This window comes from Salvelinus sp. IW2-2015, linkage group LG9 (assembly GCF_002910315.2).
Source record: "Salvelinus sp. IW2-2015 linkage group LG9, ASM291031v2, whole genome shotgun sequence".
NCBI lineage: Eukaryota > Metazoa > Chordata > Actinopteri > Salmoniformes > Salmonidae > Salvelinus > Salvelinus sp. IW2-2015.
Genome location: NC_036849.1, coordinates 11414965 through 11434654, shown reverse-complemented (window position 1 = coordinate 11434654; position 19690 = coordinate 11414965). Strand labels below are relative to the sequence as shown.

General features: G+C 42.8%; 1 protein-coding gene across 1 annotated transcript in view; it reads left to right on the top strand.

Annotated features, from left to right (window-relative positions):
• The first annotated feature begins 403 nt into the window (after nucleotides 1-403).
• The window catches only part of ccdc88c (coiled-coil domain containing 88C), an 86068-nt gene continuing 66781 nt past the window's right edge, over nucleotides 404-19690 (top strand). Inside the window, exons 1-3 of the mRNA XM_023994229.1 lie at nucleotides 404-984; nucleotides 2238-2338; nucleotides 8011-8119. Of these exons, the coding sequence (XP_023849997.1) occupies nucleotides 925-984; nucleotides 2238-2338; nucleotides 8011-8119 (270 nt within the window). The 5' untranslated portion in view covers nucleotides 404-924. The remainder of the gene's footprint in view (nucleotides 985-2237; nucleotides 2339-8010; nucleotides 8120-19690) is intronic.

The following is a 19690-nucleotide window of genomic DNA, read 5'->3' as shown; positions in this document are numbered from 1 at the left end:
TACTCAAGTGGTATTTTACTGGGTGTTTTTCACTTTGACATGAGTAATTTTCTATTAAAGTATGACAATTGGGTACTTTCCACCACTACTTGTGATGGTTGATGACACACCTACATTTTGTGTAAATGTGTGACCAATTCCCATAGGCAACAACTGCAGCTATTGGTTCTAGACAGTGGATGGTGTGCAATTTAAAATACTTAATTTGTGTTTCATATTTTTTTCTCTAATTACGTAATCTTGATTTAAACTCAGTTTTCTGGGGTCGTGCATTGGCTGTTCTTTGTTTGGTTTGAGGTCTGATACCAGATTTGATAGGCTATCCACGCTGTCACTCAAGCGCGCTATTCAGGCGGTTACAGGTTGTATGATGCTGTGTGTGAAATAAATAATGTGCGGCAGAGGCAGCGGGCGTTTGAGCCATGGAGGTGTACAGAACTTGTCGTCGCCGGAAGCATCTGTAACTTTTCTCTTCATGGCCGCGGCAACAATGTTTCTTTTTTGATTACTCTTCTTTTTCGATGTTCTTCCAGTCAGTTTACATGGGCAATGTAGCTTGAACATGTGAACGCGTTTACTTTGTTCTGCTCTTATGGAAGTTTTAGATTAATTTAGTCTAAAACTGGAGTCTGAACGCTATAATTACCCCCCAAAAATTGAATCCCTGTGACCTGCACTGGATTTTTTACTTTTTTGATATAAAAGGCACTTTTTTGTGTCTTCGGAATCTATATCGACGTGAAGATTTGTTATCGCTAGATCCCCAACAACGTGCGGTTTATGTTCGATGCCTCACGGCATTGTTCTGTCTCGACCAGGCATGTAAGGTCCCTCGAGCTGAGGAATGAGTGGCCGCGAGCAATCGGGCGGTGAACACTATTTTCGGATTTAAGAACTGGTTGGAATTATCTGAAGTTTCTGAACATGGATATTACAGTGTCAGAGTTGATGGGAAACTTCATGGATACGCCGCTGGTGGTGTGGGTAAGTGAATGTGCACTCAGCAAGTGCTATGGCGGAAAATAATTTAACTCGGTGTCCTGCTAACCTGCTCTTGGCCACTTTCATTTTTAAATATCCTTGCCCATCTCCTACTCCTAATGACATATTTAAAAAAATAACGTTTTTTTCTTTCAAACATACAGTAGCAGACTGGTAGACCTGTTCGTTTACATTATTTATTTACTGTTTAGCGTTAATCTTTGCTGTAAAGCCAGGATGTCTGACATTTTCCCAACAAGCCAACACCTTTTATTGTGTTTTATTCCTATGGTCTATGGGTTTTATTGGCATGACCTATTATTCCCTAAAACTTGGAACCGACCTTTCATGAAACTGAGCAAGAGCCACGCCAGCTGCTCACACAACCTCTAGCCTGAATTTTGTATCTAGACCAATATTGGCACTCATGGACTATCACAGAGCCATGCCTGTTAGGTCATTGTACTTTGTCTCCATTTTTATCATCACACAAGTCAAGGGAATCATAATGTTGTTGGTTGAACTTGGTGTCACTAGAGTAGAAAGATGAGGACTGGTTCAGAAAACTGTAGCCTGATGGTATAACTTTTGACAACTCCCCTCTGTGTATGTTTAAATGCAATGCATGGCTACATGGATATATGGCATGACAATGGTAGAAGAGTTGGCTACAGCACATAGCCTGGTGACACTGTATGAAGGTCTATGGCTAAAGCACATACAGTATGGCATGAGGCAATGGCTACAACATTGCACAGTATGTCACCATTCTATGGATACAGTACACACCATGGTACCAGGCTATGCCTTAAGCACATACAGTATGGCACCAGGCTATGGTGGGGGGGCTGATCCCCTCATCCTGCCCTGATGTCCTGTTTGGCCAGTCGGCTGGGCCTCAGCCGCTGGCTGCTTGTTCCGCTCTAACAACTCTCTACCCTCCGGTCTTTGTTTCGCTCACTGGGCTTCGTCCTCTCTGCTAGCCCTGACTCACCTCTAGGAGGACCTCCTGGTTCCTAGATCTAGAGCCTAAATATCTTGACATGCTCACAAAGTCGTAGACATTTATTAATTGAGAGTATAAAACTTGCATTGACATCTGTCAGAGCAGGAAACGTCTGTGTATTCTTGGAAACCGAAAGCACTAACACCCAGGTGTGGCCAATCTCTTCATAGGTGAGCTGAGCTCTTTAGAGTAATCGAATCCTGTCTGCCCTTTTCTCCTCCCTTTTCTCCCTCTCCCCCTCTCTCTTCAGGTGAAGACCTTTGGACCCCTGGGCTCTGGCTCAGAGGACAAGCTCTCCATGTTCATGGATCTGGTGGATGGTGTCTTCCTGCACAAGATCATGACACACATGTGAGTGGACATAAACGTGTGTGTGCGTGAGTGCATGTTAATCTGGCAGCTGTTTTGTAGCCTCAATCTATCTCCTTTCATAACCACATCCTGGCATGGTTTCCCCTACTGGTATCCAACTGTGTTCAGACATCCTCCCCATGCCTTCATGGCTCACTGACTGGACTCACTCACTCTTTCAGCTCCTTTTCTGCCCCTCATGAGTCAATGTGATCCTAAAGTCTCTCTCGCTCCTTCCCTTTCACTCGCTTTTTCTCGCGCTCTCGCCTGCTTTTCATGAGTCAATGTGATCCTAAGGCTGCGGTTATATCTGCACAATGTGGCTGTCTGTTTGGTTAGCACTGGGAGGCCTCTCAGAGCTCTTGAGCTCAGATGCATTCAGTCTGTCTACTGAAAACAGTGAACACAGCCATTATCTCACTGCTGGAAATAATGTATGTGAAAATATTAAAGAAGTTTATATATAATTTTGTCTCTGACACAGAAAGGGTTGCTCATCTCACAAAATTACTACCCAGATATCATCTGACAAATCTGACATGGCTCAGGCTAGGTCTTTCTCTAAACTGTCTCAAGTTTCTGAACCATTTCCTGTGCTCTGTCACTTCAAAGGAAAGTGATGTGCCCTGAATGGCAGGCAACCCAGTCGCAGTCAATGACTTAGTTTAAGAAACTCCCTCTAATGCTGTGACTTGTTTCTGAAATCAGCTACAATTTTCTCTCATCTCTTGCTCTCCTTCAATTATACTCTTCTCTCCTCTCTCCCTCACTCTCTAACTGTGCCTAGCGTCTGTCCCTTTGTGTTGCCCCCAGCTGTGCTAACCATACAGTCCCCTCCCGCTCCCCCCTCCCGCCCCCTCCCTCTCCCCACCCCCTCCTAAGTCCTGTCCTTTAACCTACTTTCCCCTGACTAGCTGCTCCTGCTTCCCCTGGCCTATCTGTCTTAATGAGGGGCTTTAAATACTGTATGCTCCTCAAACAAAGACAATATTATTATGCACAGGACAAGGGGACAGAAAACAACCCCCGCCAGGACAATGAGTGGTGTAATTCTGCCATGCATGATTTAGCCATGTAAATAAGTCCATGTGACATCACTGGTATGTCTAGTAATTATCATACTTTTTTATATATTGCGTATGTAGACACCTCTGAAGCGCGTAAGAAATCTTCTGTACTCGGTTGCAACGTCAGCACAAGAACTGTTCGTCGGCAGCCGCACTCAAACCTAAGATCACCATGCGCAATGTCAAGCGTTGGCTGGAGAGGTGTAAAGCTCGCCACCATTGGACTCTGGAGCAGTGGAAACACGTTCTCTGGAGTGATGAATCCCGCTTTACCATCTGGCAGTCCGACAGAAGAATCTGGGTTTTGTGGATGCCAGGAGAACGCTACCTGCCCGACTGCATAGTGCCAAATGTAAAGTTAGGTAGAGGAGGAATAATGGTCTGGGGCTGTCAATCAAACACCTTTGGGTTGAATTGGAACGCAGACTGCGAGCCAGGTCTAATTGTCCAACATCAGTGCCCAACCTCACTAATACTTTGTGGCTAAATGGAAGCAGGTCCCCGCAGCAATGTTCCAACATCTAATGGAAAGCCTTCCCAGAAGAGTGGAGGCTGTTTTAGCTGCAGAGGTGGGACCAACTCCATATTAATGCCCATGATTTTTGGAATGAGATGTTCGAGCAGTTGTCCACATACTTTTGGTCATGTAATGACACAATGACACGGCATACATGTAGACTGGTGTCATTGTTTTGGCCTTCTTTCATACAGCATAGTTTGAAGGTTATTAACTTTGTTTTTCTTGTTGAGAAAATACACAGGTGTATTTGGATCTTTTTGGTTACAATCATATAGCCTAGGTCCTCCATGGTTGACTTCTGGCACCCTTAGATAGGCACACATGTGCACACACAGGTGTCTGAGCTGTTTACGTTAAACCTCTACCACAGATGAGTGGATGGCTGGAATCTTCCAGGCAATAAGTGCCAGCAGCAGAAGTCTTCTAAGTATTTCTCTCTCTCTGTGTGTGTCTCTCTTTGAGGGTACACACTATGTGGTTAGAGACCCCCCTCTGGTTGTTCCAGATACACTTTATTATTTTCATGGAAATGTTTCTCCAATACTCAAGCCTGGGCCTGCTCTGGGCATGTATTCTAGTAGTTCTGATATAGGATCAGGCTTTATCTTTTAGATGCAGTGCATTTGGAAAGTATTCATACTCCTTGACTTTTTCCACATTTTGTTCCGTTACAGCCTTATTCTAAAATGGATTAAATATCAAATGTTACTCATCAATCTACACACAATACCCCATAATGACAACGTCGAGGTACAGATCTGGGGAAGGGTACCAAAAAAATGTCTGCAGCATTGAAGGTCCCCAAGGACACAGTGGCCTTCATCCTTCTTAAATGGAAGACGTTTGGAACCACCTAGACTCTTCCTAGACCTGGCCGCCCAGCCAAACTGAGCAATTGTGTGAGAAGGGCCTTGGTCAGGGAGGTGACCAAGAACCCGATGGTCACTCTGACAGAGCTCCAGAGTTCCTCTGTTGGGATGGGAGAACCTTCCAGAAGGACAACCATCTCTGCAGCACTCCACCAATCAGGCCTTTATGGTAGAGTGGCCAGACGGAAGCCACTCCTTTGTAAAAGGCACATGACAGCCCGCTTGGAGTTTGCCAAAAGGCTCTCAGACCATGAGAAACAAGATTCTCTAGTCTGAATAAACCAAGATTGAGCTCTTTGGCCTGAATGCCAAGCGTCACATCTGGAGGAAACCTGGCACCATCCCTAAGTTGAAGCATGGTGGTGGCATCATCATGCTGTGGGGATGTTTTTCAGCGGGGGGGACTGGGAGACTAGTCGGGATCAAAGGAAAGATGAACGGAGCAAAGTACAGAGAGAGGTACTTGATGAAAACCTGGTCCAGAGCGTTCAGGAGTGGTCCAGCCAGAGCTTGGACTTGAACCCTATCAAACATTTCTTTAGAGATCTGACATTAGATGTGCAGCGACTCTCCCCATCCAACCTGACAGAGCTTGAGAGGATCTACATAGAAGAATAGGAGAAATGCCCCAAATACAGGTGTGCCAAGCTTGTGGCGTCATACCCAAGAAGACTTCAGGCTGTAATCGCTGCCAAAGGTGCTTCAGCAAAGTACTGAGTGAAGTGTCTGAACATTTCTTTTTTTTTTTATATACATTTGCTAACAATTCTAAATGTTTTTTGCATTGTCATTATGGAGTATTATGTCTAGATTGAGGGGGAATAAAAAATATATATATAAAATATTTTTTTATTTTAGAATAAGGCTGTAATGTAACAAAATATGGATAAAGTCAAGGGGTCTGAATACTTTCCGAATGCACTGTAATAATGTATACGATTATATGGACAGGGCGAGCGGTGAACCTAGATAAGCCCTCTTACTCTAAAAGGCTTTTTGGATACAGGGCTCACTCTGCTTTCTCAGCCAGCCAGTGAGAACTGGGAATGGCCATGTCAGAAAGCAGTACATTTAGTTCTAAAGGCAGCTAGTACACAAGTTTACCTTAATAAAAAAAACTATTCCTTGTTTTTAAACTAAAGCCCTTTCAGAGACCTACTGGAATACTGGCCCAAGCTTGGCAGCATTTGCATGGTGTGCCCACAAAACATATGTAAATGAGGTTAGCACAAACAACACTTATCCAGACCTGGCCCTCAAAACAGCCAAGCCTAGCCAGGAAAATGGTCTCTGTGGTAAATGGAACCTTATAGGTCTCTGGTCAAAAGTAGTGCACAGAAAGTATTCACACCCTTTGCCTTTTTCCACATTTTGTCTGACAGTCTGTATTTAAAATTGATTAAATTGAGATTTTGTGTTACTGGCCTACACACAATACCCCATAATATCAAAGTTGAAGTATGTTTTTAGATTTTTTTTAAATAAATGAATGAATATGTGAAATGTCTGTGTGCAATAATAGTGTTTAACATGATACAATTATCTGTAAGGTCCCTCAGTCGAGCTGTGAGTTTCAAACGCAGATTTAACCAATAAAATAAAGCAGACATTGAATATCCCTTTGAGCATGGTGAAGTTATTAATTACACTTTGGATGGTGTATCAATACACCCAGTCACTACAAAGATACAAGGGTCCTTCCTAACTCAGTTGCTGGAGAGGAAGGAAACCGCTCAGGGATTTTACCATGAGGCCAATGGTGACTTTAAACCAGTTAGCGTTTAGTTGCTGTACTGGGAGCAAACTGAGGATGGATCAACAACTTTGTAGTTACTCCAAAATACTAACTAAATGACCAAGTGAACAGAAATTAGCCTGTACAGCATAAAAACAATTGTCTACTTTCCAACAGACCCTGGAGTCATTCACCTTTCAGCAGGACAATAACCAAAAACACAAGGCAACGTCTACACTGGAGTTGCTTACGACATTGAATGTTCCTGAACATGTATTGACTCGGGTGTGAATACTGATGTAAATTATATATTTGTATATTTCATTTTCAATACATTTTGTTACATTTCTGAAAACGTGTTTTTACTTTGTCATTATGGGGTATTGTGTGTAGGTGGGTGAGGGGGCAATCTATTTTGAATTCAGGCTGTAACACAACAAAATGTGGAATAAGTCAAAGGGTATGGATACTTTCTGAAGGCAAATAGGGTGTCATTTCAGACGCAACCCCGGTCTCAAAGCAAACACTCTGGACTCATGTCAGACTATAACTAGTCCAATGTCCACTGACTGTTTACCGAACAAGTACACTAGTTCTGTGACCACCATATTTAAATTTAGTCCTGTTGATCAGCTCTATGTATTTCAAGGGTGTTTTCACATTTCTGGTTGGCTTTGTAGATTGAACCCTCTCCTGTGGAGACCTGTGTGGGTATGTGTGCTTCCAGCTTGTGTAGGGGGACAATGCTGTTCCTGAAAGCCATGTGCATCCATAATAATACATCTGTCAACCAAACAATTGGGTATTCTTGGCCTACTTGTTTCGAGGAAAGAATGACATCACGTCTGTGTGTTCTGAATAAGCACCATATTATATATGCCGTTCCGCTCTAAAGTGTAGGCTAATCCCCAACAGTAATCTATTTTCCTTTTTTTCTGTGTGTGGATATTTGGTTAAAGCAACTCATTCACTAGAGTTGGTGTACAGTACATACAAATGTAGCCTAAAATAGGAATTTATAGGATTATGTACATAATAGTTGTACGTCTCGCATGCCAGACTAAACGCTTCCTAACCGAAACAGTTCCTTAGAGTTCATGCATATATTATGTCAACATTTTGTGTTTTGGACTTCGGTAAGGGTTTTTTCGGCTGTCTTGGATTCATTCTTAGTCAGAATTAATCTATTTTGAGAAATAGGCTACAGCGTCTCAAAATGGACAAACAGTACTATTGCTCCTTTTTTCCCTAATTTTTCAAGTGATGGTCTTGTAAGGGAGTATGCAAGCACACTCCTTCGGCTCGGCTAGCAGAGATTGGCTAGGCGCCAGCCGAACTGAAGCATGCTGACGCCTTAAGCAGCTGTTCAAAGAAAATATAGTCAATATAATACTCGGTAAAGGCTGCTGTTTTTTCTTTTTTTGTAGTTCACGTACTTTACTACAAAAATATTTTTTCATGTGATGTCTTTTCTTATCCAGAGACCCCAGCCCCACAAATCAGAGAGTGAATAAGAATGTGAATAATGATGTGAACCTACGAATCCAGAACCTCAACATTGTGATCAGGCACATCAAGAACTACTACCAGGTGAGCTCAGTTCTGTCTATCCACTTCCTGCTCACTCATCTCACGTGCCTTTTTTAAAATTTCCTAACCACTTTGAATGCTGCTCACCATATCAAATTATAGCTACTTACTAATGCACACCTCATACTCATTTACACCTCCTTCACGTGTAGAGCCAGGAGATGTGTGTAGTCTCTGATCTTGGTGATCAGACAGCAGCTGGTGTGTGAGAGCATCCTGGGGATTAGACCTGGCTGCTTGGGTGTGGTGGTTATCCCTGGAGGGATGTTTCTCTCATTGTTTTGTCTGCTGTCCTTACACTGACATCTCAATTATCAAACAATTACTAATACATGATGTCCTCTATGTTTTAATTAGTTAAATGTTCTGATGATAATCCTGTTGCAATATTTTTGGAAGGTAGAGGTAGGTCAGTCATGAATGACAATTAGCCTATATCAGAAACCAACAGTAGTCTTATCTTTTCTAGGTTACTGTAGGTTTCATCTCACAACCTGTAATTATAGTAATCTGGGAAAATGAATGCTTCCCCTCACTATCTTTAGATGGAGTAGGCTAGTAGTGTTTCATTATGAATCATGATCGCTCGTCCTCCCGTGGAAAGCTTTAGAAGAAACTATGCCGACCTTGTTATTCCACTGTAATTGAGTTGGTGAAATCCTCTACACACACGGTGAGACAGTGGAGAGTGACCCAACTGTTCTGGCTGACCTCTCTCAACACATTCCTTCTCTGTTTCCTCGGTTTCCCAACTACAGACGTCACACACTCCATTCAAATGCCGCCTTTGGCTGTAACACACCCACAGTCCATTCAGACACTTCCCGACCCTGCCGCTGGCTGCCCCGCCAGGTCCAAAGTTTCAAATCTGTGCCCGCTTTGTATGTTTATGGTGTTACCTGCTTCAGTTGTTCACACCGAACTAAGCAGTGTTGTGTTATCACCCCAAATACTGTATGGAGGTTAGCCTCGTATCCCTCTTTCAGTTTTACTTTCACACTCTGAATGTAAGAGGCTATTCCCATTGAAGAGCGTTCAATTCACATTAGCAATGAATGTCACGAGGTGAGAGACAGTCCGGGACATTCTTGTTTCGCAGTTAAAATGTACCGTAAATGTCACAGTAGCCACTAGCCAGTAGGCCAGCTAAGCATGCAAACTATTCACCTAGCTAACGTTATGCAAGCAACCTTTCATGCATCTACCGTATTCAACTCTTGATTAATGTGATAAAAACCTATTACACTCTTCAATAATGCAACAATTCACAAGCATGTGCCAACATTTCAATGGAATATTTTCTCATCATCCACATTTAATTTAGCTGCAAGACAAATAGCCAATGGCACAGCTGCTAGCTAGCTAACGTTAGCTAACATCAAGTAGGCCAAACTTCAGCATAGCAAAAATGTACGTTTACATCTCTAATACGAATATAAAAGTACAGTAACTGTATCGGTGTCATTCATATTATACAGAGCTAGGTAGCAAGATTAACAAAATGTCTACATTCTCCTCACACATAGCTGCGCTGTGTTATGCATGATAGTTTATCTATGTTTCCATACTCAATGTTACCGGGTAGCTTATACAAAATGCTGCCGTAGTTGAAAAATCCAACCTGCTCTTGGATATACTTTCTTTGTTCTCGATTTGGGGAAAAGGTTATACAAATGTATGTGTTCAGTTGCAAGTGGTGCAACAAATTTGAGGTGGCGTTCAAGATGTGAGAAATTCGCAAGTTTTAAAGTAAGTCAATTTGAAAAGAGCCTCATTCTCTAATTCTTCTGTTTGAAAGTAGATTTTGTGAGCTTAGTGGTTGGTTATAGTTGATAAAGCAATAGGAAACATAGATGGTGCCACTGATGCAGTGTTCTTAATTAGTTGTGTGACTGAAGAAACTCAGTAGCCCTTGTGACGTGCACATGCCCATGGCACTGGCAGGGAGGCCCCTTTCATTAGGTAGATAGGTCTGAGCCTAGGACACACACAATGCCGGGAGATGATGCCAGTATCGCATTATTCATTAGTACCGTGGCAAGGAAACACAACACGAAGCGGATTTAACTGCTTTAGGAAAACTACCTTAATGTTGGAAACATGTTTTCATCCAGAGTCTTATTTTCCAAGCGAAAGCACACACTATTTGACATGCAGCAGGTTTTTAAATAACCAAAGAGTTTGGTCTGCTTCGTGTTTTAATTTTTACACACACACACTAGGCTAATGAGTAACAGAGCTGTGTGTGTTCAGACCAGCGACTCGCCTTCAATATGAGTAGACTCACCAAGCCACATGGAAACTCAAAGGTTTCCTGTGTAAAGTTTTGCCATTTTCAGTTAACTTTTTCACTTTGTATTGAACGTTTAGAGTCAGATCCATGTGGTTGAGAGTCAACACTATAGGGCTTGATGGAGCAGGGTTCATATCTCTCTCCCCTGGTCTCTACAGAGGTCTCTGTCTGATCTAATAAATGATGGCCAGTGGAGGGGTGGAGAGATGTCTTCCCAGGTCCTGCTCCAACCCTGCTGTGGGAGTCTAGAGGCGGGGGGGGTTCACCACCCCTCCCTTCCCTCCTGACCAAGAATCAAGAACAGATGTGTTGTCTTTGCCTGGCCTGCCCTGTGGTCATCTGCCTCCCCTGTAGCCTACATATGTATAGTAGGGAGAAATGTGGGGGAGGTGGCTGGTGGTGTTTGATACTGTAAAGCCCCTCCAGGCGCCAGCTCCCTGAAGGCCTGTTTTAAGATTTCCGGGCCGTGCTAACAGAAACGGTTAGCTTTGGTAATGCATTAGGCCTCTCACTTTAGATTAGCCTTGTCTGGTGTTTTGTTTTCTAACTAAGTCACTCCAGGCCATGTCCTGGTTCACTAACCCCTCGGCACTCTGACCGCTAATGTCTAATTTCCCCTCAATCAGGCAGTTCTTGTTTAACACAGATATCACTGCCTCGTGTGTATGTATGTATGTGTGTGCTCGCAATGAATCTACTCTCCATTTGTTTCAGACGACTGATCGTATTAGTCCCAGTTGGGTTCTGTCCTTAACTCTGTGTGAAAGCAGTTAGCTAAAGAGTAAACTCACTTTGTCAAGCTGGATGGTTGTGTTCTGTTCCTGCCCCCAGGCCAGCAGGGTTGCTGGTCGCTTGTCTTCTGATGCATTATTATAGTTTGGTTGATTTGCTATGCAGTATGCTGATTACCATATATTAATGTAGATCGATCAGTGTCGTTGACATTTAACCTCAGGTTCCCATCAACCATTGCACAGATCTGTTTTGTACTTTACCATGATTCAATATTGACCCTGACGTTTGATCTAGGTTAATCCATGGCAATCCGCATAGCAAACCAACCAAACACCCTTTAGCTACCATTGAATGATCATGCAGCTCTCTGGTTGTAAGTCTCTCCCTCCTTCCCTACCAACCGCTCACCCCCTCAGGGTGTGCATGTTAGTACAGTAAGGGCTGGACGATGTGATATGATCACACAATTGACCATTGAAAAGAAGTTATGATCACACAAACATGCCCAGAAGGCCTGGCTAGATAAGATATGGTGAGCGTTGCAGACTAGCCTGTTGTATGTGTGAGCCACCATCTGAGAAAAACACTATGTAGGGAATAGTGTGCCATTTGGGTTGCAGTCAAATAAGTTGTAGTTAGATCAATCCTCAGCAGGATGTTGCTGTAGGAGGGTAGTATAGAGCACGACACAGCTTTGGAACCACTAATCTAAGGCACCAATCGTCTCTGTGTGTGTGTGTATTCGTCACACAGGAAATTCATTTGATATTGAGTTAAACTGAAAACAGTTTCAAAGCTTTGCCAAACACAGCTCAAAACTGACAAGCTTATAGAAAGCATGGCCTAGAAGGCAGTGTTACAGTCCGCCACACCAACCCCCAACTATACAGTACAACCTGGCAACTGGACCAAAAAGTATTATTTCCTTACCTTTCATCTGGACCCTATGCTGCTATAAAATATTTGAGTCTTGTACCTTAAGGATTGATAATACGTTTAAAACACCAGTTTACAAGTGAAAAGACCAGCCATTTTGTGTGTGTTTGTAGAATGAATGTGTGAGACTATTTCTGCGTGTCACAAGGGATGGGGTACTCCTGGTGGCATCCAAACCAGGATTAACAATAACTGCCAGATCTAATACTGGTTTAATACATATACCAGCTTAGCCTGGATTTCAGTCTAAACCTAAAGCATGTCTCACATTTGCTTGCTTAAGCCACCCAGACTGTTCTGGCAGTGCCCCAATTTCATCCAGGAATGGGAGACGGATGTGAAGATATTATGATGACTCTCATCCCATTGAGCCCCATACACACTGTAGGTCAGAGACAGCAGGCAGGGCCCCTATTCACTCACAGGGATCATCTGTGTCTGCATCCCCCGACTCCCCCCTTATATACTCTCCTCAAATTAGATTAGCTCCCAAATAACAATCTCTGTGCGCTGCACCATAAAGCGTCCTACCAAAACCTGGACAATGGGGACACGGGGGGGAGGGGTGACATTTTTTGGTTCCCTCCTCCTCACCCCGGCTATTGTCTGGAGAGTCAGGGCACTCCACCCCACCCCCACCTCACTGTAACATGACTCCTTCATTCTCAGATGTGTTACAGGAGAACTGTTGTCAGTCAGGACACAGCTCTCAGGTCCTGCTGTATTATGCCTCAAGTACCTTCTATCCATCACCTGTGCTTTGTGTAGTTTGGTATGTGTGGTGCTCCTATAACCCTGCAAATGGACCTATACATGGCACAGGCATACATCTTTTGAATGCAGCCTAGTCTAGCTTGCAAAGGCATTAAGCAGATGGTTTTTGGCTTGGGTCTGTCTGTCTAGATTGGGCAGTGTAGAGTCCATTGCACTGCATTGCTGCTGAGGCTGGGGTTGAGGCATGGGGTACTCTGATTTGGCCTCCCGGCTCTCCTCTTTTCTATTTTCCCAGAGGTGTCCAGTTTCTTCACTGTTCACTGTTAGCTATGGTATTCAGCTGTAAAGCTCTAGAGACTAGCACAAGAGCCACAGGCATTCCCATTCTCCTTTCTTTTCTTCTCTCATCTCTCCTTTCGTCCTATTCCTTTTCCTACCTAGCACACTCTTGCTCGCTCTCACTCTCTCTGTCCTCAAGTATTTTCCTGTCTTTTGTTGTTACCTCTGAAGCCTGGATGTGTGTGGCTCCCCACCCCCCAGTGCAGGAAACCCCCTCCTGAGACCGCTGCCATGGGAAACAAAAACAAAGCCTCTGACTTTAATTTTGAGCTCTTGACATTCTCTCACTGATGCCTGTGCCCTAGATGCGGAGCACCATTCCCAGTCCTAGTGTTTTGGCCATTCTGACCTTTGGCTGGCGTGTCGTTTACCTGTATGTGGTGGTTGCCCTGTGGTTCAGTGGCTTATCAGCAGAGGAAAGGCTGACCTTTGTTTACGCTGACCCTCAACACGGAGGCCCCTCAGAGGTGTGTGCTTAGTCCCCTCCTGTACTCCCTGTTTACCCACGACTGCGTGGCCACGCACGACTCCAACACCAACTTTGCTGATGACACGACGATGGTGGGCCTGATCACCAACTAGACCTGGCAGTGTGGTGCCAGGACAACATCTCCCTCAATGTGGGCAAGCCAACTGAGCTTATCGCGGGCTACAGGAAACTGGGGGCCAAACACGCCCCCATTCACATCAACAGGGCTGTAGTGGAGCGGGTCGAGAGCTTCACTTTCCTCGGTGTCCACATCGCTAAGGACCTATAATTGTCCAAACACACCAAGACAGTCATGAAGAGAGCACAACAGTGCCCCCCCCCCCCCCCCCCSCCCCCAGGAGGCTGGAAAGATTTGGCATGGGCCCTCTGATCCTCAAAGTTCTACAGCTGCACCATTGAGAGCATCTTGACTGGCTGCATCACCGCTTGGTTTGGCAACTTCTCGGCGTCTGACCGCAAGGCGCTACAGAGGGTAGTGCGTAGAGGTCGACCGATTAATCGGAATGGCGACTTTTAATTAGGGCCGATTTCAAGTTTTCATAACAATCGGTAATCGTCGTTTTGGGACACCGATTATGGCCGATTACATTGCACTCCACGAGGAGACTGTGTGGCAGGCTGACTACCTGTTATGCGAGTGCAGCAAGGAGCCAAGGTAAGGTGCTAGCTAGCATTAACTTCTTGCCACTAGGGGGGTGCCATTTCGACATAGTCCAAATTCGTCTCCAAATTAAACTGCCTCGTACTCAATTCTTGCTCGTACAATATGCATATTATTATTACTATTGGATAGAAAACACTCTAGTTTCTAAAACCGTTTGAATTATGTCTGTGGGTGAAACAGAACTCGACTTAGAGCAATTTTCCTATGTGTATGTCAGAATTCAGAATTGTACTGGCTGTTCTGAGACCTGTGTATTAATTTGCCTGTCCTCTATTGGTTGAGATGCACTGCATACGCCTTCCCCTGGGTGTCAGCGAATAGGGAGACTTGAAATGGACTCTCTGCGTAGTCCCCAAAGGTTATAAATTGAATTGGAATCACGGTGGCCAATCTTTTGGATCTTCGCTCGGGCGCAAAGAGGAGCTTTGCGTATCGTTGTGGAAGCTCTGGTTTTAGCTCCTTAGATAATTCCGGTCATGTTTTTATTCGATATAAGCTTTAAAGACATCATAATCTTGTTATTTTGAACCGAATTATTTCAGTTTATATCAGTTTATTGCGATTTTCTGGCATTTCTTTGTGACGCACTTTCAAGAGTTGGACACTTTCCCTGTACATGCCGAACGTTAGTGGCCATTTCGACAGGACAAGAGGACATCTTTCGACCAAAAGACGATTAGACCGGAGAAAGGACACATTGCCRAAGATTCTGATGGAAGCTCAGCTAATAGTAAGAACTATTTATGCTGATAAATCGTTGTTCTGTTGAAAAATGTTAAACGCATAAGCTGCAATTTTTTTGGGGTAACTTCGCTTTGGCGCAACTTGTATTGCGCAGTAAGGTTAATTTTAAAAATGTAATTCAGCGATTGCATTAAGAACTAATTTGTCTTTCAAATGCTGTCCACGCTGTATTTTTTTGTCAAGTTTATGATTATTTAATGATTAGACTAAGTCACTCTCCAAGATGGCGCCTGACATTTTCTGCCCAGTTTAGCTACTTTTCTCATTGTATAACCACGATTTTTGTGGCTAAATATGCACATTTTCGAACAAACTCTATATGCATTGTGTAATATGATGTTACAGGACTGTCATCTGAAGAATTCTGAGAAGGTTAGTGAAAAAATTTATATATTTTGGTGGCGATAACGTTATCGCCCCCTTTGCCTTGATTTAATGCTGGGGTGATGTTAGCTCATGTGGTATGCTAATATAACGATATATTGTGTTTTCGCTGTAAAACACTTAGAAAATCTGAAATATTGTCTGGATTCTCAAGATCTGTGTCTTTCGATTGCTGTAGGCTGTGTATTTTTCAGAAATGTTTTAGGATGAGTATTTTGGTAATTGATGTCGGTCTCTGTAATTATTCCGGCTGCTTCCAACGCTATTTCAGATTGCAGCTGCAATGTACAACTGTGATTTATACCTGAAAAATGCACATTTAAAAAAAAAAAAACATATCCTATACCATAAATATGTTATCAGACTGTCATCTTATGAAGTTGTTTCTTGGTTAGTGGCTATATATATCTTTATTTAGTCGAATTAGTGATAGCTACTGATGCAGGGAAAAAATGGTGGACAAAAAAAAGTTGTGTCTTTTGCTATGGTGGTTAGCTAATAGAAATACATATTTTGTCTTCCCTGTAAAACATTTAAAAAATCGGAAATGATGGCTGGATTCACAAGATCTGTATCTTTCATTTGGTGTCTTGGACTTGTGATTTCATGAACATTTGATTATATGATATCCCTGTCGCTTTAGGCTAGGCTATGCTAGTCAGCTTTTTTGATGGGGGGGATCCCGGATCCGGGTTTGTGACTCTATAAAGGTTAAACTTATCTTCTAAAAAAACAATCAATCTTAACATAGTCACTAGTTAACTACACATGGTTGATGATATTACTAGTTTATCCTCTTTGGGATAGGGGGCAGTATTTTCACGTCCGGATGAAAAGTGTGCCCAAAGTAAACTGCCTGCTACTCAGGCCCAGAAGCTAGGATATGCATATAATTGGTAGATTTGGATAGAAAACACTAAAGTTTCTAAAACTGTTAAAAGTATGTCTGAGTATAACAGAAATTATTTGGCATGCGAAACCCAGAGGGCAAACCATCCAGGGGGGGAAAAAAATTGTCTAGATTTGAGGTACCTGGTTGCAGTTCCTATGGCTTCCACTAGATATCAACAGTCTTTAGAAATTGGTTGATGTTTTTCCTTTGAGAAATGAAGAGGTACGGCTGTTCAGAATGAGTGTCAAGCCAAGTGTACTCTTTTGTTTGGTGCGTGCTCCAGGTCACGTGCTCCACGTTGATTTTATCCACTATTGAACACAGTATATTCCGTCTCAAATTTTATAGATTATTTATGTTTTAGGATACCTAAGGATGGATTAGGAAAGTTGTTTGGAACAAGTTTACAGGTAACTTATTAGATAATTTGTAGTCATGTTGGGCGAGTTGGAACCGGTGTTTTTCTGAATCAAACGTGCCAAATAAATTGACATTTTGGGGATATTAAAAGGAGTTTATCGAACAAAAGGACCATTTGTGATGTTTCTGAGACATATTGGAGTGCCAACAGAAGATCTTCAAAGGTAAGGCATGGATTATATCGTTATTTCTGACTTTGTTGTCGCACCTGCTTGGTTGAAATATGATTTTCATGTGTTTGTATGGTGGGGTGCTGTCATCAGATAATCGCATGGTTTGCTTTCGCCATAAAGCCTTTTAGAAATCTGACATGGTGGCTGGATTAACAAGAAGTTAAGGTTTAATTTGGTATATTGCACTTGTGATTTTATGAAAGTTAAATATTTCAAATTTATTTAGTGCTCTGCAATTTCACCGGATGTCGTCAACGTTCTGCTCGCGAAACGTCTAGCCGTAACAGGTTATCGTGCGTGTCCTGCGTTGCATATAATCTATGCGGTGTGTGTTAATTTAATATATCATTGAATCACAGCCTACTTCGCCAAACAGGTGATTTAACAAGCGCATTTGCGAAAAAAGCATTCGTTGCACCAATGTGTACCTAACCATAAATGCCTTTCTTAAAATCGATACACAAGTATATATTTTTAAACCTGCATATTTAGTTAATATTGCCTGCTAACATGAATTTCTTTTAACTAGGGAAATTGTGTCACTTGCGTTGTGTGCAAGCAGAGTCGGGGTATATGCAGCAGTTTGGGCCGCCTGGCTCGTTACGAACTGTGTGAAGACCATTTCTTCCTAACAAAGACCATAATTAATTTGCCAGAATTTTACGTTATGAAATAACATTTAAGGTTGTGCAATGTAACAGCAATATTTACACTTATGGATGCCACCCGTTATAAAATATGAAATGGTTCCGTATTTCACTGAAAGAATAAACTTTTCGTTTTCGAAATGATAGTTTCCGGATTTGACCATATTAATGACCTAAGGCTCGTATTTCTGTGTTATTATAATTAAGTCTATGATTTGATAGAACAGTCTGACTGAGCGGTGGTATGCAGCAGTAGGCCTGTAAGCATTCATTCAAACAGCACTTTTGTGCATTTCCCAGCAGCTCTTCGCTGTGCTTCAAGCATTGCGCTGCTTATGACTTCAAGCCTATCAACTCCCGAGATTAGGCTGGCAAATAGTATAGAGAGGAATAGTCCTATAATAACTACAACCTAAAACGTCTTACCTGGGAATATTGAAGACTCAGGTTTAAAGGAACCACCAGCTTTCATATGTTCTCATGTTCTGAGCATGGAACTTAAACGTTAGCTTTTTTACATGGCACATATTGCACTTTTACTTTACATTTACATTTTTACATTTTAGTCATTTAGCAGACGCTCTTATCCAGAGCGACTTACAGTAGAGTGCATACATTTTATTACATTTTTACATACTGAGACAAGGATATCCCTACCGGCCAAACCCTCCCTACCGGCCAAACCCTCCCTAACCCGGACGACGCTATGCCAATTGTGTGTCGCCCCACGGATCTCCCGGTTGCGGCCGGCTGTGACAGAGCCTGGGCGCGAACCCAGCCCAGCCTGGGCGCGAACCCAGAGACTCTGGTGGTGCAGCTAGCACTGCGATGCAGTGCCCTAGACCACTGCGCTACACTTTCTTCTCCAAAACTTTGTTTCCAAAACATTATTTAAACAAATTGAACATGTTTCATAATTTATTTGAGACTAAATTGATTTTATTCATGTATTATTTTAAGTTAAAATAAGTGTTCTTTCAGTATTGTTGTAATTGTCATTATTACAAATATATATATAAAAATTGGCCTTTATTTTTTTTTATCAGTATTTGGTCCTCCAATAATCGGTATCGGCGTTAAAATCATAATCGGTCAACATCTAGTAGTGCGTATGGCCCAGTGCATCACGGGAGTCGAATTCCCTGCCGTCCAGGATCTCTATACCAGGCGGTGTCAGATGAAGGCCCCAAAAGTTGTCAAAGCTTCCAGCCACCCATGTCATAGACTATCTCTCTAGTACCGCACGGCAAACAGTACCGCAGCGCTAAGTCTCGAAGACCAAAAGGCTCGTGAACAGCTTCTACTCCCAAGCCATAAGACTGCTAAATAGTTTAGCAGACTATCTGCATTGACCTTTTTTTGTTGTTGCACTAACTCTTTTTGACTCTATGCACACACATTGGACTCTACTTACATTGACACTTCAACACAAACTCTCACACAACACGTGCACACAGGCACACATTCGCCACACACACACTTCCACACTCATCACATACGCTGCCACATACGCTGAGTAAACCTTGTGCTAGGGACTATAAACACAATGCCACATGTCTGAAGTGTTGGGGGAGTGTGCAATTGGCATGCTGACTGCAGGAATGCCCACCAAAGCTGTTGCTGGGGAATTGAATGTTCATTTCTCTACCATAAGCTGCCTCCAATGTTGTTTTAGAAAATGTGGCAGTACGTCCAACCGGCCTCACATAAGACAAATGGTGGTCACACCAGATACTGACTGGTTTTCTGATCCACGCCCCTACTTAAAAAAATAAATAAGAAATATCTGTGACCAACAGATGCATATCTGTATTCCCAGTCATGTGAAATCCATAGATTAGGGCATAATGAATCCATTTCAATTGCCTGAATACCTTATATGAACTGTAACTATGTAAAATCTTTGAAATTGTAGCATGTTATGTTTATTTTTTACATTTACGCTTAGGTCATTTAGCAGACGCTCTTATCCTGAGTGACTTACAAGAGCAATTAGGGTTAAGTGCCTTGCTCAAGGGCTTGGGGATTCAATCCAGCGACCTTTTCGGTTACTGGCCAACGCTCTTAACCGCTAGGCTACCTGCCGCCCATAGAGACCACTGACTCATAGCCTACATGGAGACCACTGAAGCGTTCCACT